The 26,608-nt window shown below is 30.6% G+C and overlaps 1 protein-coding gene across 1 annotated transcript in view; it reads right to left on the bottom strand.

Moving 5' to 3' along the window:
* The window catches only part of Rbp (RIMS binding protein), a 453,814-nt gene that overhangs the window by 198,120 nt on the left and 229,086 nt on the right, over window positions 1-26,608 (bottom strand). Inside the window, exon 15 of the mRNA XM_075364347.1 lies at window positions 18,224-18,313. Within this exon, the coding sequence (XP_075220462.1) occupies window positions 18,224-18,313 (90 nt within the window). The remainder of the gene's footprint in view (window positions 1-18,223; window positions 18,314-26,608) is intronic.

The following is a 26,608-nucleotide window of genomic DNA, read 5'->3' as shown; positions in this document are numbered from 1 at the left end:
AACATAATTTGCTAGTGGCAGAAATCAATATATGACTAAAGAAAGTTAAAAGGCTGAAAAGAGAGTCTAGAGATAGATTTTAAAATGCTAAAAGATACTAACATTAAAGATATGGTGACAGTTGAAAAGGGAGTGAGAAGGGCTCTGTCTGGGAAGATGAAGATGTTGAAGGATGTTGGAATTCAATCTAAACAGCTATCCAAAACACATTAGGGTCTTACTTAACACAAGAAAGACCAGTTGAAGAGAAAAAGTGGATGACTGACTAAATTCTGCAGCTTATGGAGGAGGAAGGCTTAACAAGAATAAAAATGAAGAATATAAATTTTTAAATAAGAGAATAACAAGATTAATTAGAGCTGCAAAGGCAGGTGAACAGTAAGAAGAAACTGAAGAACATGATAGAAACCATGATATGTTTCATCTACACAAAAAAGTGAAAGAGGTTGATGGAGGAAGCAGAAGAATCCTGGGTAATTTGTTGTATAAAGATGGAAAATTTAATACTCCATGGATACAAAAAAGATTTTAGAAAGATGGAAAGAACATATATGGCTTTTTGCGGATAAATGGTCATCCCAACATGGAAATAGGAGGCTGTGATGGGAGCCACACATTATTGAGCAGGAGATGTTGAATGCAATATGGAAAGCTAAAAATGGTAAAGCAGTAGACTGATGAAATTCCAGCTGAAATACTGAAGTTACTGAAAGGAACCGGTGTTAAACATCTAACTGGACTGTTCATTGCAATATGACAGTGGAATTTTCCTAATGATTGTCTAAAGTCAACTTTTATAGCTATACCCAAGAAAAATGCTCATCTTTCCCATAAGTTTAATGAGTCATGTGCTTAAAGAATTCTTGTGCATCATTCATGAAAGAGTTTATTGAAGGTTGGTCAGTGAAGTTGGAGAAACACAGTTTGGTTTCCAGAAAGTACTGGGAATTAGGGAAGTTCTATTTAGCCTGTAGGTCCTTGTACAAAGATACAGAGAAGTAAATGTGACAGCATTATTACTATTCATTGACTTTGAGAAAACATTTGATAGGGACATGATCTGTTGGTTCAGATTCTAAAATCCTCAGGAATTGAGAAAAAAAGATTTAAAAGTTATAGCTAATCTCTACTGACATCAAAAGGCTTGTGTTCAAGTCAGTGGTAGTGTAACTAAGGATATGATATAAGAAGAGTGGTGAGGTATGGTTGTATTCTGTCCCCATTAATTTTTAATATCTGTTCTGAACATATATTCAAAGAAGCCTTGGCAGGTCAAGAGGAAGGTAAAAAAGGTCAATGGTGTTCCAGTTAGCAACCTTTGATATGCTGATAATACTGTATTATTGGTGGAGACTCAAGAGGATATTCAAATATTTTTAACATAAGTTGTTATATCATGTGAGAAGTGTGGCTCAAGTATGAACACTAAAATGACTAAAGTACATTGTTAGTAAGGACTAGGTGATAGGAGTCACATTTTACAGGCAGTAACTGTGATACTAGAAAGGGTGAAAAAGTGTTTGTAATTGGGGAGCAGTACTGTTGAGTGGTGGGATCACACTCTAGAAATAAAGTGCAGAATTGAGAAAGCCAGGTCAGCCTTCTGACTTAAGAATCTGCTTGTGTCACCAGACTTTTCATTGGACTTGCATGTAAGAATGCTCAGATGCTACAATTACTCTGTCTTGTAGTATGATGTGGAATCCTGGACATTCATTGAGGTATCTATTGAAAACGTTGAAGTTGTCAAGATGTGGTCTTACAAGCATCTTTTAAAAGGGCATTTGATGGGTAGGCTAACAAACAAAATGATTCTAAGCCAGATGAAAAAAGAACCAGAGATTGTGCAAACAGCCAAAATCTAGAAATTGTCCTATTTTGGTAACATCATGAGACACCCAGATAAATACTACCTGTTACATCTAATTACCCAGGGATACCAGGACATCATATTCCAGAGACATGGAGGACATCATGGCTAAATAATTGGAAACAATAGTTTAGAATCTTGAGTACATCTCTTTTCAATAAGGCAGTGAATAAAATTATGGTCGCCATCATGATAGCCCACACTCGCTGAACACATAAGGCACAAGAAGAAGAGAATTAAAACAAAAAGTTTTCATACTTTTACATTTAGAATAATTCATTTATTTCATAATGCAATATAATTCATCCCTGACTTATAACAAAAAGTAATTAATTAACTCAGTGTACAAAAACTAGAATTAATTGTTTTTTTCAAATTATAAAAGAAGCATTAAATATGGGAAGAAACATTACACAAATGAATTAAGTTATACAAGAAAGTATATTTTTCTTTTTTTATAAAAGTAAATGGGTTGTGATTAAACTAGAAGCCAAAACAAATTATTTAGGTAACTAAACACAAAAATAATGTAACACTGTCTTATATGCAAAAAATCATGCAGATTACTGTATAATTCTAAATACATATTTTTTAATATATAATTATCAAACAATGTATTTATGTATAATAATAGTAAAACTTAAAAGAGTATTAAAATATTGATATACACATAATTAATTTTATATTGATAATACATATAAAATAGAGCAATTAATACAAAATATAGTTTATTAGAGTGTTCGATGTAATTACATCGATCACTCTAATAAAATAATAATACTCTAATAAAAGTATGTTTTTTTCCTTTAAGTTTGTATAATATGTCATCAGGAGGAGAACAGATTGAACAAATTTGATATGCTGAGTATGTTTCATTCTTCAAAAATTGTTACATTAATTAGATCAATAAACAGCTCATTAAGAAGTCATATTTAAATATACTCTGTCTCTATATTCTGAAGAATGACCAAAAGCACGACACAGTGATGCATTGTAAAGAATGAACTCTCATGATGAGATGATGAAACATAAAAAATTTATACAGTTTATGCAGCAATAAAATAACAGTTCAATAATATATAAAATTGCAACTATGTAATTTGTAACCCAGAAAACAATGACTGTATCAAACAGTATAATTATTGAAATTTAATACTAATTTGACTGTCTATGATACAACATTAGAAATTTACAAACTTTGTTAACATAACTGTAATTATAAAACATGTTTTTTCACTAAAATTATATGTTTTGAAAAGTTTGTATTTTGTGTACTACAGTACTGAACTAACAGAAGTAATCTAAAATATTTATAATCATGAATTTTACCAAACATAAAACATACAAGTAGAAAAAACACTCATAGATACACACTGTACTATTAAAGGTTTGAACCTCACCATTTCTACAAGCCACTATTATATAACAATTACACATTTCGATTCACACTATCACTTTTAACTTTTCATTTCAAATCCAACTTGAAGAATATAAAACAGTATTTAATAATCTGCAAGAGAATCTGTGATTCACTGCCTAACGTACAGGAGGTCTCACCATGTAGTATGGTGTTTTTTTATCATACATTACAATTATGCATTAAGCACTTAGTGCTTAATGCATCATAGATAAAACATTGTGCAGACATCATAGATAAAACTTATTTATCAATGATGTCTTTATAATTTTATTTATTTGCAATTTTTTTTTTTTTTTTTTTTAGATTTTACACCGAAACAATATTACTCTGTTGTAGACCATTTTTAAATAACACTTATTGAATATGAGGACACTGAATATTTTACTCTAAACAAGTTCATAAAAATGTATTCAAATAACATCTTTAAAATATTTATTGGTTTTATTTTTAAGCAATAATATCGACTATAACTGCTTCTCTTTTTTATTTAAAATTGTTTACTTTTTAATGCTATTCTGTTCAAATTTTTTCATGGCTTCCCTTGATCCTTCCTGGCAAATAGTGGAACAGTTCCTTTTATTATTTTTAGAATAGTAAACATTCCATCACTGTCTTGATTTATATAATAAATTATGTTATCATGTAAGTAAAGTACTAGTCATTTATTTACTACATGAAAAGATGTTAATTCTGTAGTATACATACAGAAGTATGTAATATATTATTTATTTGTTAGGAGTTAAGCATCTGGAAAAGAGAGTGACTAACCATGTGCTTAATAATTATTGATTTAATATAACTGTTCAAATTTGTCTAAGCTTTGTATGACATATGATGGTATATTGGTGAAATTCAAGCCTAAAATCAGTAAGGACATAACTGTACATACTTTCACATTAAATTAATATGTACTTATTTATTTATGACAATGTATAAGATGTAGAAAGGTATGTGATGTGTAAAATATGCTTAACAGGTTGACCACTATGATACTAAAATATGACCCTCCATTTATACTGATCCATACTGCCATAATGCTTATTGATAACCACAAAAAAAAATATTTTATTGGATTATTCTACAGCAATGATAATTTTCATAATTTTTCTTCCACAATAAATTTCATTATTTCCCAGACCTCAGAGTAAGATATGAGACCTTATTTTGAGTAAAAATATATTTATTACTTCAAAAACATTATATCTGAAACAGTCAGCATTTAAAAAATACAAAACCTAATAAACAATGAATTAATTCAATTTCCAGTTTGCATTCAAATTTAAAGTAATTATAAAAGTGTAAGTCATAAATTACAATCATTTTATAACTGTCATCTAATTTTGAAACTATTTACATCGAGGTAATATGCTACAGCTCAGAGTGACTGAATTTCATCTTCACACAACAATACAGAAAAGTTCCAAAAAGCAAGGAAAATATTCTTCAAAAATGTACATTGTAAAAGTAGGGATAAATATTAGAAAATACATAAACAAAGCAGTTGACTTTCTAAGGAAATGGAAATGTCCTTCCAGAAGCTTTTCCAGAGTTTTTATGTACTTCCTTTATGTGGGCAACCAATAACTCTAACAAAGGAATTCTAAAAATCTCAACAAAAAATTTTCTGAAAGTACTTTTTATTAAAAAAAAATCTCTACCCACTAAGCAAGAAAAAACAGCATCTTGAGGTAAAACAAAAAAGCGCTAAAAAATCTCTCTAAAGAAATAATATCTGATTAAAAGATTATATATCTGATAACAAAATAAAATTCAGTGGTGGAATAACTTGCAACATAGCTTACCAGGGTATCAAAAATTATTCACAAATGTCAAAAAAAAGTTAGGTAAACTTAACAAATTGTCTGATCTGCTTACAAAAGGAGATACCATAGGCTATATTAAAAATATTGATTAGTAAGGTGAATTCTACAGAAATGAGAGCATAGACTTGATTGCCAGCAAGGGTCTAGATTTTTATAAGAGAGAAATCTACCTTTAGAGTTTTCCCTATCAATTAAAGCCAAGCACAAATATGACATACAAAAAAAGGGCATGGCCATAACAATTTAAAGTGAATGTTTTCAGTTTTTTGATTTATAAAAGTTTAGAATAACTTCTAAAAACCTTTATGTGATTAAGTTGCATTGTTTAAAAGAAGTTACACAATATTATACATGTTACAAGTATCATAAAGAAATATCATAAGAATCCTCCTAATAAACTTCTTTTATAAACGTGTTGGTAGTATATTTTTATGAATGAGATTTTTCAAAGTTATCTTCAACCCTCCAATCTGAATGTCATGCAAAATGAATTTCCTAGTAGAAAGCCTTGGTCACTAATTGTTTACTGAGAATTTAAGCGTACTCAGCTATGCAGATTGTAGATTCAAGAGTAACAAGACTAACTGACTTTTATATGGCAATTCTTTTGTCCAAAACTAGTTAAAATGAAACTGATTTTAAAAAGTTTAAAAAAAAAATTAATAAGAAATCAATATTTAAACAAATTCTTTTCATAATAAAAAAATATTAAAACAATCAGACTTGAGAGTTTATTTCAATAGAGAATTACACCTGAAGATTTTACAATTCATACCCTTGGGATTAGTTTTCCTATGAAATTTAGTAGAGCCTCTAATTTTCATTCAGTTTCAATATAATACATAAAACAACTGTACCTTTATGTAATCTGTAGAGCCCAAGTTAAATTTTTTAATCAGAAATTGATCTTTTCCTCTGAGTAATATTTAAAATGAGGTTGGACTCAAGAATAAATATTTTTTTTTTAGGACGGAGTGGAAATGCTTTTATGCACAAAGTGTCGAACTCTTGCTGGTGGTCTAATCCAACTGCCATCAACAGACTACTGACTAAAACCATCCCCCTTTGGAGTACCCTATGCATCCCAGGATCACCCGGAGGCATTACTTCGAGATGTGTAGGCTCCCTTATGATCTCACTCATACCAACAACACGTCTCGAATGCTCCAGATCAATATAATACTCTTGTAACCTGTTGCGAAACATTATGATGCAATAGGCATCACACAACAACCAGCCAGCAAGGTGTGCAACAATCTTACCATTAACCTGGAAGGAAAGGCGAACACCTTCAATGTGGCATTAACCCTCAATTCGAAAGGCGAACACGAAGTGAAAACAAGCCAACAAGGCAAACAATATTCTTACAACCTAGTTATCATATTTCTTACACAAAAACCCGGAATAATACACTACTCAGAAACAAGAAGAATGTGGTGATCATGCCACGAAAATATGCCAACAAAACAAAAACCATTCTTACAAGCTAAACTTACTACTTTAAAGAAAATAAAACACGAGAGCTCACCCTTACAATACAAACCTAACCTAAACAATTTACCTAATCTAAAAATACTAATATAATATGCCTAGCAAGGTAGGTTACATCCAATAACAGACGAAGTATCGATAAATTATGAATAATTAGTCTGGTAAAACAAAAGTAGTTCAAGGTGTAAAAACCACAAAATATGTTACAGTGTAATATGTAATACAATAAATTAAATATATTTTATTAATACAACACATTTCTGCAGCACTCTGCAATATTTTAGTTAGTTTTCATAGGAATAATCCATATTAAGCAAATAGACTAATTTATGAGATAACAAGTTGTATTGATATCGTATTTATTTTTAGCAGTGCTTCCACCATGAATTTTTGGTAATGGTATTCAGACTTCCATATAATCAGCTGCATTATTATGCCAAATACATATAAAATTTTATTGTCATAATAGTTATGCTGACTGCATGGAATTCTCCACTAAAATGTTACTAAGTGTTATTGTTTCTACACTGTAAGTATTCTATGGCAAATTAAAAAAAAAATAGATATAAATATTGATATATATACAAGTATATACATGTTTAAAGAGAATTTATAATAATAAATAATTACATTAGTGTATGAAATAGGCATTTATTATTGAACATCATCTCTGTTGACAATAATTCTACTCATGCAGTTGACTTTCAATTGCACAGAACATCTGCATAAATAAAAATAATGAATGAATTTTGTTTACTCCAAGTGTTATGTAATATAAATAGTTCATTATAAAAAATTTAATTAATGTGATATATATTTATATTGCTTATACATGTATATTTATAAGGCATAAGCTACAAAACTGTAAAATTTATTTGAGCGTATTTATAGAATTTTAACCTTTCAAATTAAGTATTGGTTATTAATGGATTTTAAAGTAATTTTTAAAATTAAATTAAATGAGTAATTAAAAAAAAATTTATTACAGTTGATTCTTTAATCAGAGAAAAAGAAAAATCCATATGGATATGACTATGGTAGTAATAACTTTAGAATAAAATAAAAACAAAACATTTCCAAGCATGGTTATCTTAAATGTAGAATGGAAAAATTTAATGGATCAGCATATCTCATTAATTACAAATATGTAAAATCTTACTACAAAAGACAAATCATATATATGATTATTCATTATAATAACCCATTTAAATACATTTGCTATCACAATCTCATAATCACTCTTATAAATTCCTTTTGGTACATTGCCCTAGGCTACACTATACATAACTGCTAAAATTAATAACAGAAAAAACTTTATCATGGCAGTCAATCTGTTAATATTTACTTTTTTTGTGTGTGTATATTTTTCAGGAACTGATACATGTAAAAAGAAATAAACATGCATATAAATTCAAGATTTCTTTTTAATTAGAATTTTAAAACCCAGAAAAATTTATACTATATATACTACTGTATCTTTTCTGAAGCATCTAACAACTAACTCAAAATGCTGCATACAAACCTGGTCATACTGAAACTGTATATTATTGGTGTTGAAAGTGAGGATACAATACAAAAAGCAATGATGCATGTGCTATTAAATAGTAATACAGAGTGATTTTTTAGCCCTGTTACCCAATTGTTACTGTCTGGTAATTTTTTTCTAAGAAAGGGAAATTTTGTTTTGTGACACGAAGTTGGTAGCACTACTCAACCGGTATAGATACGGCAGTGTGAGTTGATTCTCCTTGAGCTGTGTAAACTTTTGTACTATTTCCAGTCGTGTTACGAACAGAATGTCTTTTACCATAGAAAAACGAGTTTTTATTCTGGAACAATATTTTGCTACGAAATTGTACGCAACTGTAAAAGAATCATTTCAAATTAAATTTGTTGGTGTTCCTCCGCCAGAAAAATATAATTTCTAGGCTAGCAAACCGATTTTGAGAGACAGGTAGTGTTTGCGACAGAAAATGTAGTCGTCGACCAACTCGCTTGACAGATGACATTTTAGAGAATGTGAAAACAAGATTGCTCCATTCTCCACGGAAAAGTTTACAAAAACTTTCCACGCAAGTTGGTCTGTCATATTCAAGTGTTCAGAAAGCTGCTAAAAAATTGAAATTGTATCCATATCTCGTACGATTAGTCCAAGAGCTTCAGCCTCCAGATTTAAACATGCGATTGCAATATTGCCATTGGTTTAGGTCTCTCATAAATGATAACGGAATTGAATTTTTAAACACAGTGCTATGAAGCTTGGATCCATCTCTATGGTTATGTGAACAGTCAGAACTGTCGAATTGGGCGGTTGAAAATCCTAACACTTTACAAGACAAATCTTTGTATCCTGAAAAAATTGGTGTGTGGTGTGCGATATCTCGTCATCGTATAGTCGGACCCGTATTCTTCGAACAGACAGTAAATGGTGAAGTATACAGGAATATTGTGCGCCAATTTTTGTCCCTCCTGGAACCTCAAGAACAGTATTGCTGGTTTCAGCAAGATGTCGCTACATGCCGACATCGGTCACATGTCGAGAAACCATGGATTTTCTGCAAGAGTTCTTTGATGATCGAATAATAAGCAAGGGCTTACGGCCTCCAAGGTCCCCAGACCTCACATCTCCTGACTACTTTTTGTGGGGCTATATTAAGTCCGAGGCCTTCAAAAACAGTCCTCACACTATTGATGAACTTAGTCAATATTACAGACTTAATCACGAATATTTCCAATGCAACTCTTAAAAAGGTTACTGCTAATATGCTGAAAAGAGTCCATGCGTGTATAACGGTAAGGGGTGGGGGTTTTGAGCATATTCTTTAGCAATTATGTAAGTAATAGCTTTTTATTAAATTTCTTTTGTAAGTAACAAATACATTTTTTTTATTCCACCTAAATTTCCCTTTCTTAAATTACATTTAAAATTGGGTAACAGGACTAAAAAATCTGTATGATCATATTATGACTTTAAATTATATTAAAACAAGATTTAATATTATATAAAGTTCACACTAAAAGATAGAAACTGGTAGTTCTTTTTTTTTTAAATGACTTAAATCTATTTTAATAAAAGCAATATGGAAAGAAATGTAACAATTAATATTTTTTTATTTTACAACATAAAAGAAATGAAACAGATTTTTCTTTTAATGTACTTAACCATTACTTTAGAACTTTCTTAAAAGACATATAGAATATTTACATAAATTTTAGATTATGCAAGAATTATATATTAATATACATAATATATTAATCCAATCAATCCAATATGGGTTGATTCCCGAAAGGATCAATTTTAGAAAAACAAATATATATATATATATATATATATTTATATACACTCAGCTTTAAAGCTAGTGCTACAATCAGCTGCTACTAACACCCTAGACATTATTGGCAAGTTTTACTAAGTCCAACATCACAGGGTAAGACTATCAATTTCTTTTATCCTCAAAGCTTACAGAGCCAGAAATTATTGATGCATTTGCTAGAGAAAAGTGTATGTAACAAAATTGTTATACATTTATCACGTATTGACTAACGCAATTAGTAGTCACTCGTGAGCATGGTGAAAGAAAAATTAAATTATAAATGTCAAAAAGTATTTTCAAAATATGACATGCAACTAAAGCATCTAACAGCTCTGATCTATGAACACATTATATGTGATATGACCAAAGAGCTTTCCGGCACATATTAAGATAATGATCTTAATAATCCCATAATAAATTCTTTGTTTTCATATCACTGATTATACAAGTAATACAGAAATCCATTTTTTAATGAAATAATTTTTATGAAATAAAAGAATTTTGAAAGTTTTTAAATCAGATAAAGTCCTTACATAGATGTTTTAATGTAACATTAAATTTAAGGATGCATGTACACATCCAATATAAAACTTCTTTTCAATTCACTGAGCAGTATAAAGTAAAAAAACAACTCTCGATTTACAAATTGTTTTTGTGTTCATACCCTAAATACTTTTTTCCTCCACAGTTTTTACCATTTATTTTTATTTATTTCCAACTGGATTATTTTCAATGAAAATAACAATTCTATCATTTTCATTATCTTTTAGACTATAATATATATATATATATATACTGTGCTCTGTCACTAGGATTAATTAGACTATTGTAATAAAAGGTTTATTTAAATCCCAATCTGGGAGAATATCTCCATATTCTAAAACACTACTTTAATCTTATGCTTCTACAACATATATATATATTTTTTTTTTTCCATATTTTACCTTATAGTGCCTAACCATAATGCATTTAGTGATTTTCTTGAAATATATAATGTTAAAAAAAGTGTGCAGAATTAAGAAAGGAATATTTGAATAAATAAAATAATTAGATAATTTTTATAAATGTAATCTAACTTTTAATTTATATTGAAATTAAAACTTGATATGCGTTATGATACATGTAGCCAAATATTTTAATAGTTATCTTTCTTAGGCACAACTACTAATACAAAGAATGCCAAAGTAGTATACAATCATAAAAATTGACTCTACAAGAGAGTTTATATGTAGGTTTATGTGTGTAAATAAGTTTACTTCCAGCTGCGTAGCGATTCTTTTAAATAGAATTTGATAACTTTATTAAACATGGTTTATTTCAGTAAGAATTCCACATTAATATGAAATTTCACTAACCAATATTCTTAAAATGACTGGCGATAATGAGAAGGAATAATTTTACACAATAAACATTGTGTAAATTAAAATTAAATTTATAAATAAAGTTTTTGATCATTCTTAAAAAAAAATAATCTAATAATGACTTTGAATGTAACAGTAGAGAAATTTAGGGAAGGAAGAGTACTTTCAGAACATTAACTTAGTTGACAGGAGATGAAAGGGATACAGACTTTTGGAACTTTGCACTTGGTATTAATTAGCAACTGCTCACACCATTTTTAAAACTCATAAGAGAAAAATAATGCATATGGATGAAAGCCAGATGTACAGATTATATAATGTTAGGCAGAGGTTTTGAAATCAAATAATGAACTGGAAAAATCCTGCCCACAATTTAATGATAGAGTAGTATAGTTCAAAGTTTCAGAAACAAAAAAATGAAAAAGAACTAGAAACAAAGAGATGGGATTTAGACAGATTCTAAGTGAGTGATGTGAAATTAAAATCTGAGAATACCATAGAAGAAAGCCAGTAAGTGATTAAAAAAGTAAGTATAATAGAAAACAAATGGACTGGTTATTTATTTTTTTCAAACCAAAGGAAAATTTGTAATAAGCTAACAAAGGGAAAAGCAATTTCAGACTTCAGATTAATTTTAGAAAGCAAGCTGAAAAAACAAAACTACTGTATGATACTGAATAATCTTAAAAAGTATTTGAAAATGTAAATTGGAATAGTGTTTAAAATTTCAGAAAATATGAGGATTAAATGAAAATGAAAAGTTATTTAATAGTTTTAGAAATCAAACAGCTTTAATAAGAATGGAAAATGAAGAAAGCCAAGCTATAATACAAAAGCAATGACATGAATATGTAGCTTAACTCCAGTGCTCTTTCAATTGTATAAAGAAAACTCAATAAAGGAGCAAAAAGCTTTTTTAAAATTACAGCTAAAGTAAAATTCTAGAGACAAGAAAATTAAATGATGAAGTTGACTGTTGAAATTATTATCTCAGCTAAAAGTAGGAATGAAATACAGGAAATGACTGGTATAGACTGATTGTTCTTAGATAAATTCAGTGTGAAAGTAAGAAACAGTAAAACAGAGTCAGTGAAATACAATAGACAGCAGGATAATGAGAAATTAAAATATTAGAATACATGTCTGAAGTTGTATAATTTTGTTAATTTAATAGTAAAATTACAAGAAAAGAAAAATAGAATTTAGAAGGATCTAATGTACTTGTATGGAGTGTAGCTGTATATCAGAAAAAACATAGAGAAAAGAAAAGCCAATAAAACAAACACATTTTTAGATGCAGTATTACAGGGAAATGTTGAAAATTATACAAACTGATACATATGAAATAAATGAATGTAAAGAAAATTAGAGAAAAGAAAAGATGTGGCAGAATCTTGTAAGATTGATGTATTGGACACATTTAGAAGTTAAAACTAGAAGGAATTTAAGGATCAGAACATCTGAAATATTATCGAGGTAGGATATAGGATGTTGACATAAAGAGACTGATACAGATAGGAGAAAATCAAGATGTGCACAAAACCAATCAAATAACTCAAGAAGAAAGAATTTCTTCAGAAAAGATGTTAGTTTCTTAAAGAAACTTAAGATTTGCATCATAAAGATATGGCCTGATATTGATATTTTATAATTTTATATTCAAAAAAACACTAGAAAAAACTAAATCCAACAAAAATTTTATTTAAAAGACTTTATTATCAAAGATAAATTTTTAGCTGAAGATAACATAATCCATTTCTTAAAACCATCAAAAAACAGAAAGTTAACAAAATAATGTTGGAAGTACAAAATCCACAATTTTGACTAACATGTCCACCAACCTTTACTTGGAGGAAGATAGCAATAGCTTGGCATCAAGTAGAAGGAAAATTATGCACTTGCCAGTGAGTAAGTTTAAATGAAGAAACAGGAGAAACTTTATAATCCTTTATCAATATATAAAAATAAAAAATAATAGAGTTAAAATGTAAATCTGGTAATGAATAAATAGTATATCTGTTCAAAGTACTGTGTTAGAGAATAGAACAGGATATATTATTTAATGCAGCAGCAGAGTAAGTAGCCTATGGAAAACAAGCTACTCACTACAGATGTTTGATTCAGAGCGTTTTCTCAGGTCTGGAAAACAATTGCAAGATTTCAGCAAAAAGGGAATTTTTTCTTTTTAGGTTTTGAACTTGAAACAACTTTTAACATAGCAATTAGAAACCATTATTAAAAAAAAAATTCATGTAATCATATATTACAAATTTAGAATAAATACTGTGTTTCTGCTCTCATATAATTTGTGCATTACAGATTTTATGTTAAGGGTTTATTTAGGTAATTTACATGTAAATACTGGAATATATTTAATGTTCTACTAAAATATTATTTATCACATCATATAAAAACTAGTAATCTTGACACTAAAAAATCAATTTTTTTATTTGGTTGATCATTTAACTTGTAGCCAAATTATCATCAAGATAAAAACAACACAAAAATAAATAAAATAATTATGAGCCATGACATCGAACAGGATGATTTTATTTTATAAAACTGTGAACACATTTTCTAGATCTGATCATTCTCATGAGAAGGGTATAATAAATACCCTCTCATTAATCTGTTGTTTATAACTTATTTAGTTTCTAATAAAAGATAATTAACAATATAACTATTACAAAGTATGAACTATAAGTCTACTCATAACAAGCAAAAGCAGGCTTTAGTCTTATTAATTACTTATTGATCACTTATTAATCTTATTGATTTATGGAACCTATTTCCATACTACTATGACTCCATGATAAGATTTCTTTAAACTGTAAAATTAAAAAAAAAAAAAACCAATCACATATTATACCTACTATCATGTGGTATATATTTTACAATACTTATTGATTTTTCAATGTGTTCTGTTAATCAAGAAGTTCCAAAAATAAATGGAGAAAAATCCACTGGAGGATGCCACAACTACTTTTTAAATCATATTTGAATTGAATGATTAAATTATTTGAAAGATTGAAAGGTAATATATGTTTTTTAATTCATACAGGATAAAATAAAATAGTGCATGTTTTAACTGTAAGTCATTTAGAGAAAAAAAAATAAACTCTACATAGAAAGCTGCAAAATAAATTGTCATCAAACTAACATAATTACTATCCTCCAAACAACATGACACGTTCTAGATTCTTACACTCTCATAGAACAAAATTTACTCTTTCATTTTGTTTATTTGATAATATTTTTAAAATGTAACAAGTCACATTAAAAACAAAAAGGAAGAAATCTGTAATATGTGTTGGCATAGGTCCCAAGTCTTCAATGAATAAATGTATAAAAACACTGAACATGACACAGTAAAATTATGTAATAAAACTGTATTTATTAATTTATTCCACATAACAGATACCAAATGTATAAATGTATGAAATGCATGAAAGGCAAATAAGTTGAATTGAACTGACTAGGTAAATTGTTGAATATCGACTGATTTTCACGTTGCCTACTGTTGTCAAAACAACGGCCCTTAGCAACGATAAACACATGTGTATTGGCGGGAAGTATAAACTGCGTTAGGAACACAACATACCGTCCACCTTGAAAACATCAGTTTTCAGCATAAACAAACATGAACAACATAAGAACAAACATAAAACAAAAAAAAACATAAGAACAAAACAAAATTTAATAATGAAATTAATACAAAAAATTACAAAATATATAACACTTAATGGAATAAAGGTTAAGTTCAGAATGACTTAATGATTCTAATCAGTTCTGTGATTGTCACTAACTGGAAGTGGGCACACTGTTTAACATTCAAGTAATAAATTAACGAACAAATAATACTTGAATTAAGTCCTTGAATGAATAATTCTTGTAAATAAATCTTGAGTTAATCAATGAATGAAGCTATGAATAAATCTTGAGTTAATCAATGAATAGTTGAAAATAAATAAACCTTGAATAAATAAGTCTTGTGTCTTTAAATGAATGAAGCCTTGAATGAATAAATAATCTTGAGTCTTTTCCATAAATGGTTCAATTTCTTCTTCACTTGAATTGATTAATCCAGTTTGTTTTCAGCGTCTATTGGCAAAACACACAGTTTAACAACACTTCTCTTAAAGATTTGATTTTCGGTTTTCACAGCAACCACTCGGACCTTGCTGTCCTTTCCTGGAAAAACCTCTATGACACGGCCTAATTTCCAAGTTATAGGAGGAATATTGTCTTCCTTAATTACGACAAGCATACCTGGTTTTATATTTTGTGAAGTCTTCCTCCACTTTAACATTGCTTGAAGTTCAGACATGAATTCTCGTTTCCATCGCTGCCAAAAGTGTTAACTAGGTGATGCGTTGCCACCTGTCAAGTCTGTGAATATTAAGTTGGGTTACATCTTTCTCTGGAATTGTTACCAATGGCTTGCCTATTAAAAAATTATCAGGAGTCAAGGGATTGAGATCAGATGGGTCAGAGGATAAAGGAGTCAGTGGACGGGAATTTAAGCAATTTCCACCTTGCATAATACTGTGTTTAATTCTTCATAGGTTAAGTTTGTCTTACCTATAACTCTAACAAGATGATGTTTAACTGACTTCCCACTGGCTTCCCACAATCTGCCGAGGGAGGTGATCAAGAAGGAATGAAGTTCCACTGAATGCCATCTTGGCTGATGGACTGCACAACAGCTTCTTGATGTTTTTTTATGAAAGTAAGGCACATATATCTCGTAATTCATTTCTAGCTCCGATGAAGTTTTTTGCATTATCTGACAAAATTTGAATGCACTTGCCTCTTCATGATGTAAATCTTGTTAATGCTGCTAGAAATGATAATGTAGTTAACTCGTGCAATAGTTCCAGGTGAATAGCTCTTGTGCTCATGCTTACAAAAACTGCAATGTAACCCTTACAAGTTTTTGCTCCTCGACGATGACTCTGAAGAATTTCTACAGGTCTACAGTAATCAACACCAACATGCAGAAAAGGTCAAAGTTGTGTTGAACTTGGCTGGTGGGGAGTTGCCCCATAATCTGTTCAGTTGCCCTTGGTTTGTTTCTAAGACATGTAATGCAATCATGAATTGTCCTTCTGACAAGATTTCGTCCATTGAGAGGCCAAAATTTTTGTCGTATTGATGCTAACACAGTTTGAGGTCTAGCATGTAACAATCTTTCATGTTCTTGTTTCATGATTAAGCTAGTAATAGGATTGTTTGATGGTAGTAACAGAGGATGTTTCTGGTCGTAACAAAGCATAGATTTTTGTAATCTTCCGCCCAACCTGAGAAGTTGATCTTTATCTAAAAATGGGCAAAATTGTATTAACTTGCTATTTGAATCGAGTTCCCTTGTTTTTTGAAGACATTAATTTCCTTCACCAAAATTTTCAGTCTGAATTATGTGTACAATTTTGTTTAATCATGCAGTTCTGTAACTGTCAAACATCCAGAAAGATGATACTGATTGTCCTTTAGTCTACAGTTGTTGCTAAACCTTAGAATATAAGCAAGAATATAAGCATGCTGTAACTTATGAAATGATGAATATTTATAAATAAAACTATTGTTATCGATAGCAACACAAACATGTAGTTGCGATTTATATTCTGGAAGCTCCTTCTCCTTATGTAAGTGAACATCTTGTGAACTATTCCAAGTACAATCACTTGACAGCCAATATGGTACCTTCCATCACAACAATGAATCTATCAGTTGATCGGCATTGACACCTTGTGAGGCCAGATCAGCCAGGTTTCCGCTACTTGGAACATGTCTCCAGTCCTTAATAACTGTTAAGTTTTGAATTTTCGTAATTCTATTGGCAATTAAAACATTCCAGTTTGTGGAAATAGATGACAGCCATGACAAAACTATCGTTTAATCAGTCCAAAAATACCTTTTGATCACATTAATCTTCAAAGATGACAATGTTTTTTGAGCCAATTCTGCTGCTAATGTAGCACCGCACAACTCTAATCTCGGCAGTGTTACAGCCTTAATAGGAGCTACTCTTGTTTTGGAGCACACCAACTCGCATTCAATGTTACTGTCTGCATATTCACTTCTTAGATACACACAGGCTCCATAACCTGCTTGAGATGCATCAGAGAATGTATGTAGCTGCAATGTAATGATTCATGTTGCCTACCATTGTCAAAACAATGGACCTTAGCAACGATAAACACATGTGTATTGGTGGGAAGTATAAACTACATTAGGAACCCAACAATATGTATGAAAAAGCTTATAGAAATAAAAAACAGTCAGATAATAAAAATATTTCTCTATTTAAAGTAGACTTAATACTGCTGGAGATAACAATGGATAAGCTGCCAACAGCTTAATCCACATTTAGTAACCAATTTCTACATATCTCTAAGTTTAAAGAATTCTGGGTACAGCTTTCCATTGGATGCTGAAGGCATCTAGCATATATATATATATGCTAAATTACTGATGCCACTTACAATTTGCAAAAAATTCACCAGCTGAGATCATCATCTTCTTTCCTTCAATTAGATGAAGCAGGGGATTCAATTACACTCCAAACTCACAACAAGCAGCATAGTCTGAGATAACATTCTTTACAATGATAATTATTTTACAAATTACTATGAGTTAAAAACAACTTTAGAGAAGCTAAAATTCTAATAATATATTTAAAAAAAAGTTCTTATATAATAAATTACCAGCATAAAATATAACCATCTAACATCAATTATTAAAACTAATTACATGTTCAGTTACACCATTTAAAATATTGATAAGTAAATAAAATTTAAGTCATAAAACAAATGGGTAAAAGTGATTAAAAAACAGACAGAAGAAAGTGCCCAATAGAAAAAAATGTTTAAATAAAAGAAAAACAAAATGAATTCTTAATGAAAATTAAAGCGATAAAAATATTTTTTTTAAAGTTTACCTACCTGGACCTTCACCATTTTGAACAACTTCTTCCTCATCATCTAAAAAGTCACCAGTTTCAAAATCCTGTATAGTATGCTTTACGAACTCATCTGAAATAATTATTAAATTAGATCAACTACATAAATATAAACACATATAGGATATGAAATAAACTTTATCATCAAATATAAAAGTAATTGCGTTGAATATGAATTAACCAACAGGCTCTATTCATAATGTACGTATTCAAAATTTGTAATATCTCCTGTCTCAGTTTAGATAAATGTAATGTAGACAGTAGTTTTCATGAAAAAACACTTGACCCTAACACAGACTTTTTATACATTGCATTGTGCATTGTATCAATCATAATAACCAGAACATACTTTAATTCTTTCTCTCTAACATACTATTGTTTTGCCTTGAGAGGAATAAACTTGTGCTACTATCTTGGAAAATGCCATGAAATTAGAAGTTTACTTTACTGATAACTCTGTTTTGTTATATTACATAGCAAATGGATCTAATTTTACTGAAGAAAATAATAAAATTTTAGCTCATTTTACAATCAAGAGCTTTAAATTTTTATTTTTCAAACTGTAGAGTTAAAACTACAAAGTAACTATAGGATGGAAAATGTATATCACAATATTAATGTAATTGGAGAGAATACTGTTGTCAACATGCTAGAGATGGGAAAATAGTACATTGGACATTCAGATGATTAGGTGAGGCAGGTTGATCATATTTATACCAGTTTCTGCGCATAAACATATTAAATCTACTTATTATTGATGGTCAGCAATCAAATACAATAGAAAGGCAATCTGAATTCACTGTATTCATACCCAAAAATTAGAATATATTAAACAGATAACTAAATAAATATAATGTAACAAGTATGTTTAGATTTTACCATACTGAATTGAAAGAGTTTATAAAATATATTATTTTTCATAAGTGTACATAATTTGCTGTCTTACTCTATCTTTTCTAACCTTGTTCATGTCTATGATACATGAAAGTGATACTACAGTACAAACGATGCTAATCAGGATTGCTTTCTGTGAGATTATTGATGTTTGTTATGTAATTAGTTCTGGTGGTGAGTAGAAGAAAGGTGTTACTTGCAGGGCTAAATACACTGGTCAACATAATTTTTGACTCACGAGTACCAATAGGTGTACATAATGCATTTTTAATTCTGTTTTCAAATATGTATTTGAAATTTCCCCATCTACCACAGTTTTTCTGTTATTTTAATTTTTTTAACTATTAAAAATATAAAATATTTTTTCACCCATTCGTCCTTTATCAAGTAGAAGCTCCTAGAGCTTTAAATATGATGGAACCAAATGAACTAACTCAAAGGCTAACGTTGCAACTGTTGCGCAGATTCAGACGTGTATAAACATGTACAAACATGATCTAGTGTGGCACACATTCATCAGAACGAGCCAGTTGTGAGATAGTAGCAAACAAGTAAACATGTCTTTGTGAGTGCTTGTGTGTCTGAATTACTGTGTACACATTTACAACTTTATTTCTTTGAATTAGTCGTTGGTTAAAAACTACCTAGAATTTGTTAAAATCATCCTAACAATTTCTGTTATGTATGAGGTGTGTGAAAAAAGTAATGAGATTGGTAACACTGCGAGCAATCTGGCAACGCTGTGTCTACCGGTCTGTGCTCAACTGGTTTGTTCATCCCTTCCATATGCTCAGTACGAGTTTCAACTCTGTTCAGCCAACACATTATTTTTGACAGCGACATCAGTGAAGTTATGTTTTTGTTGTGTGTTATGTAAATGGAGCATCAGAATTTAGAGCAACATTGTGCAATCAAGTTTTGTGTTAAACTTGGGGAATCCGCGAGTGTGACCTTTGAAAAGTTGAAACAGACCTATGGGGAACATTGCTTATCAAGAGCACAAGTTTTCCGCTGGCACAAATCATTTTTGGAAGGCCGAGAACACGTTAAAGATCAACCTTGCTCAGGGAGACCTTCAACTTCAAAATCTGAAGAAAACATTGAGCATGTGAGGGTTCTTGTGAGATCAGACTGTCGTTTAACAATAAGGATGATGAATGAACAGTTAAATTTAAACACATTCACTGTACATAAAATTTTGACAGACGTTTTGGACATGCGAAAGGTTTCTGTGAAATTGTTGCCAAAAAAACTCACAACGGAACAGAAGGACAATCGAAGAAACGTGTGTGTTGATCTCCAAAGAACTGACAATGACCAAGAATTCTTCAATCATGTGATCACAGGTGATGAATCCTGGATATTTGAGTATGATCCTGAAACAAAGCGGCAAAGCGAAGAGCGGCACACTCCGTCATCTCCTCAACCGAAAAAATGTCGAAAGAGCAAATCAAAGATAAAAACCATGCTGATTTGCTTTTTTGGCAGTAGGTGTATCATGCATAAAGAATTTGTTCCTCCAGGACAAACTGTCAACCAAGTGTTTTACAAAGGTGTCATTGAAAGGCTCAGGAAAAGTGATTCGCATGAGACCAGACATTGCAGACAAGTGGATGCTTCATCATGACAATGCCCCGTGTCACATGCCCATTTCCATCACGGAATTTTTGACCTCAAAATGCATTCCTACGGTTCCTCAACCCCCCGTATTCACCTGATTTGAGTCCTTGTGACTTTTTCCTTTTACTGAAATTGAAACATGTCTTAAAAGGACGTCATTTTGGAACTCTGGAGAACATTCAAAAGACTGTGACCGACCAGTTAAAAACCCTACCAGTTCAAGCATTCCAGCGCTGCTACCAGGAGTGGGAACAACGACTCAACCGGTGTATAGCTGCCCAAGGGAACTACTTTGAAGGGGATAATATTGTTGTTTGAAAAAATAAAGCCTTTGGTAAGTAAAAATCAGTCTCATTACTTTTCTCACACACCTTGTATGTGGTAAAGTGACGTTCAAGTCCCAAAGACAAAACCTTACTACAGTAGGAGAAAGTGTTATGAACTTCATTTTGGGTGTAAAGTCAGGGACCAAACAAGGACCTGGGCCCCACATATCTGTTGTTTATCGTGTTCTAGGCTTCTCACTGCATGGAAAATGGCATATGCCACATGCCATTTGCTATCCCTATGATTTGGAGGGAACCCAAAGATCACTCATCTGACTGTTATTTCTGCGTAACAAACATTAAAGGGATTATGTCAAAATCAAAACATACAGTAGTGTACTCTAACTTGCAATCTGCAATGATACCAGCTCCACACCTGCAAAGAATTGCCATTACCAAAGCCTCCAGAACCTGTGTCATTAGATGGAGAGAGCTGAGTCTGATGGAAAGCTCAGGAGTGGAAGTAAGGATGAAAAAGATGGATGTAAGGAAGAAAAAGAAACAGATTCTGGTGATACAACTTTTGAACAAAGCAGTTCATCTGACCTTTCTTCATTTCTGACTCAAGAAAATCTTAAAGATCTTTTACGAGATTTAAAGTTATCCAAAAAACAGTCTGAAATGCTTGCTTCCCAACTAAAAAGATGGAATCATCTTCAAAGGAATACAATGATATGTACTTATCATAATCGTCATTCTGAATTTAAAGACTATTTTTCTGAAGAAAATGGCTTATGTTTTGTAACAACATTTGTTCTCTTATGGAGACACTTTGTAATGAATATAACCCAACAAAAGGGGCTTGTTCACCGATTCCTATAAAGTTAGTTTAAAAGTTGTGCCTCTGCATAATGGCAATAAATTTCCATCAGTACCTGTGGGTCACTCTGCTAGTATGAAAGAAACATACAAAACCTTTAAATTTTTACTGGAAAACGTTCAGTATACAGTGTATGAATGGAACATTTGTGGCGATTTGAAGGTAAGTGCACTTATTCTTGGTCTGCAGCTTGGTTACACTAAGTACTGTTATTTTTTGTGTGAATGGGATAGTAGGGACAGAAAAAACCATTTCGTTAGAAAAGAATGGCCTAACAAATCACTCATTGCTGAACAGAAAAATGTGAAACTTGACCCATTTTATTATCCTAAAAATGTGTATCTACCTATGTTACATAACAAAATAAGATTAATGAAGAATTTTGTCAAGGCCATGGACAATACTCCTGGTTTCACGTACTTAAAACAGAAGTTTCCAAAAATTAAAGAAGGAATGTTTGTGGGCCCACAAATATGATTACTAATGCATGATGAAAAGTTTGAGGAATCCACTGGAGAAAGCAGCTTGGCAAGCATTCAAAAATGTAACTCACAGTTTTCTGGGAACTCGAAAGGCGGAATATTACTGTGATATTGTCAACAATCTTATACAAATTTGGGTTGTAATATGATCTTAAAAGTACACTTCCTGTAGTCACACCAAGATTTCTTCCTGGAAAATCTTGGCGCAGTGAGCGATGAGAATGGGGAACACTTTCATCAGGAGATTTCAGCTATAGAACAGAGGTATAAAGGCAACTGGAATCCTAATAAGCTGGCCAATTGTTGTTGGACCATCAAGAGGAATGCTCCACAGATGAAATGTAGCAGAAAACTGTCATTTCTTACTTTCTAGGTGAGTCAAATGTTTGAATATTATGCAGTTAAGAATACAAAAAGTATTAAAATGTTTGAAATTATAAATGCCTGTCTCGGAAACCTTGCATGATGGGGAAAACTGATTTCATATTTGAACTCAGAAGAAATAATACTATCAGAATCACAAATTTTTCTTCCTCAGAAAAAAAATTCTTTTTTGTTCACCAGTGATATCATCTGCATTTCAGACAGCTTGACATGTTGATATGCAACAATAAATTTATCTCGTTGAAGATGGCAACAGTGACCACCTGGTCACTCATCACTTCCCCAATTAAGATCAGTATAGGATGACTGTTATTCTTGGAAATGGCATGCCATTTACTTAAATATCTTGTATCTTATATCAAGTCACTTAGTAAGCATGTTATGGCATCCAACAAGTAAACATATATGGATTAAAGATCAGTATTAAAAAAAAATCAAAAACTCATTAAACCAGCCAACTGGCACAGAAAAGTATAACAATATATTCTATTAATTAAATACAGTTATTCATTTCCCTAAATATGTACAAAAGGAATGAGATAAAAGAATTTTTAATCACTGCTTCATTTTAAGGAAAGTAGTTTTTTCTATAAGCTACTTTAGATGATATGGAATGAATATTATCCATATCATCTAGAATATCTCAAGGAGTAGAACCTTGGAAAATAAAAGGAAATAAAGATAAAATGCCGTCAGTCAATTATTTATTTAAAAAATTATTTCCCATAGATGACTGAAATTAAATATTAATGGTCGCAATATGTCCTTTGCATGATTAACTTTCTTTCTTTTTCCTGTTTAGCCTCCGGTAACTACCGTTTAGATAATTCTTCAGAGGATGAATGAGGATGATATGTATGAGTGTAAATGAAGTGTAGTCTTGTACATTCTCAGTTCGACCATTCCTGAGATGTGAGGTTAATTGAAACCCAACCACCAAAGAACAACGGTATCCACGATCTAGTATTCAAATCCGTGTAAAAATAACTGGCTTTACTAGAACTTGAATGCTGTAACTCTCGACTTCCAAATCAGCTGATTTGGGAAGACGCGTTAACCACTAGACCAACCCGGTGGGTTTTGCATGATTAACTGGATGCAGTTTATATTTAGTTCTGGGCAACTAAACAAAAAGTTAAGCTAAGGTGCCATGTGGTTTATTAACTGCCAATCTAATCTAAGTATTAATATTTGTTATTTTTGTAACAGATTTAAAAAATAACAACGAAATATCATTCTAGCAGCTTATCTAAACCTGAGTAGAAAATAATAACTAGTGTAGTGTAGTTAAACATTTTAATCTGTACAATAATTTAATTTTTCTATTAATTTAAAATCTCCACTTACACCTTGCTTTTTTTTATATCCTGTAATGCAAAATTACTGATAATTCAAATGTTTTTGGGTCAATCCATTTGAAGTGTCCCAAAAAAACATAAGCTGGTTGCTTGACCAGTTCAAAAAAAATTGATTCTTATCCACTTGTTTCCTACATGTTTCAGGACCTTAAAACTATTTTTTTTTAATTTTTTATTTAAGCATCTGTGATGGCCATTTTTGTTATGGTGCACACACCTATTTTTGTGACAGTGAGGGTTTACAGAAAAAAAATCATTACTAGAAAACTATTAGTCCTGGAAGGATGAATCAAAATGCAATCTATTCATATTTTCTCAAGGTTAAAGATTGGTCTATCTCTCTTCTTTCTATGAGAAAATTACCAATAAATTTGAACATGAAAAACAGTAAAATTTCACTTTTGGTATTTTTTGTCAAGAGGCAGGGATGGCATACACAGTTTGAACTATCTATTATATGTAGGTGTATGTTAGTAGTTTTACCATAAATAATATTAATGGTGATATACTTACCTCTAAAGTTTTATGAATTTTTGAAAACTAATTTTTTTCTGATGGGGCTGGTGATAAAAATCTCAAATTTGCACAACTTGCAGTGTTTTTGTAGATGTTTATGGCAAATAAAAAGGTTTCTTGTGTATTGTACTAATAAAAAAGTTATAACCTCTTCAAAATCATGAAAAATCTGTTAAAAGTGATACCATTTTGACTCGCCAAATAAGTGCTCCAAGAGGGTTTCTTGTCTTCTTTGCACATTATATATTTTTTATATTTAACCCCTCTGTTGTTGAAGTTGACATTATCAATATTTTTAAAATAGTTTTTTTAAAAAATTATTAATGGTAGATCATAATTTAATGATAACTTAACCAATGCCAGTAACCTAATACAATTTTGATTCAAAAATGCTTGTAAAACTTTCCCAAACTGTGATTTCAATGAGTAGCCTACATCTTTTTTCAAGAATTCACTTTTATTTTTATATTGGTTTGTTTTTATAAACACTATCGAAGAAAAAATAAATTGTAGCAAAATTTTAATTATTCTTCAATGAAATAGCCTGTTTTTGTAGCAATGAAAGTCTATTATTTAATGTGGTTAACCAACAGCTGTGATATCTCTTCTGATAATTCTCTTGAAATTGTGTGAGAACGACCCCTCACTGTAGTTAGTTCAACTGATTTCAACTTTCCCAGGACTTTGCAGATCGGTACCCACACGTTGTCTTGTTGAGACTTTTGAAATGATGTACCAGCTGGGTGGAAAAAACGAACCTGCACATCATCATTTTCGAGGCTAATATCTACCACTTCTCCTATCCACCACTGATCATCATACACACAAGCAATAGAGTCTTTTTCCTTAAGTGAAAGTGGTACAATACTTGGATAGTAATCATAGTCCTTGGAGTCTGAAATAAAGTAACATCTTACAAAACACTGACAGAGGAACATACTTGTGGTAGCTTCCAGTATCTTAATTTTTAATTAATTTCAATGAAGGTGATACACCAAAATGCTACAAGCAGCATCCAATTGTTTAATATTGTAATGTGCTCTTGGTCTTTGCATTCATATAGTTCTTTGTTCTCCTAACAAAAATGGCTCTCACAGGTAAACTGCTTAAATAAAAAATTTAAAAACATTAATTTTAAGGTTCTGAGACACATAGAAAACAAGAGGGTGAGTTTCAATTTTTGTTGAATTGGTCAAGCAACTACTCTTGAGACATTTCAAATGGTTGACCCTTTCTATATAACATAAAGTGACATTTTTGTCAGTGTTTTAAGAAAAAACATGTTCAAGAATAACTCTTGATGAAAGGACTTCACCATGGTAGTTTTGTCTACTGTATATTATTACGACTTATTTAACAATAATCATAAATTTGTAGAAATCAGTATTCCTGATTGGCATTTCTATCCTGCATATTGAATGCTGTTTAAAATCTGAGACACAATAAATTCAGTTACCTATTTAGAAAACATATCAATCGGATAGACTGTTTTATTTTCGTTAGATGAGAAAAATGGAATAAAAATCTCAGATTGCAAAGGGAAACGAGGGTAGAATCTCAGACAGCAAGAGGGTATGGAATTTCACTAAATATGATATCAACTTATCTAAAAAAATAGACATAATTTTGTGCAGCTTGGTAGCATTCACTTATTTATGTTGAAAGTAGTATACTAAATACTTTATATTCTATTTGTAGTGTACATTAGTAAAAAATAAGTGTAAATTAGTATACAAGCACAAAAGAAAAAAATGTGTACATATAAATTTATATATATAGATTTATAAAAATAATATTTATAATATAAAAATTATTAATAATACTACATTACAAATTACTTCTTTTAAGTTAAATTCTTATCCATTAAACAGCATGACAAAATCTAACAACACTGCCAAGTTATTAAAGATTTAACATTTCATCTTCAAAATACTGGAGTTTTTTCTTCCACAGGACCTTTTAAAGATA

Source organism: Lycorma delicatula, chromosome 4, assembly GCF_047948215.1.
Source record: "Lycorma delicatula isolate Av1 chromosome 4, ASM4794821v1, whole genome shotgun sequence".
In the NCBI taxonomy this organism is placed as follows: domain Eukaryota; kingdom Metazoa; phylum Arthropoda; class Insecta; order Hemiptera; family Fulgoridae; genus Lycorma; species Lycorma delicatula.
Note: the sequence above shows the minus strand (reverse complement) of the source record. Positions and strands in the feature narration are given on the sequence as shown.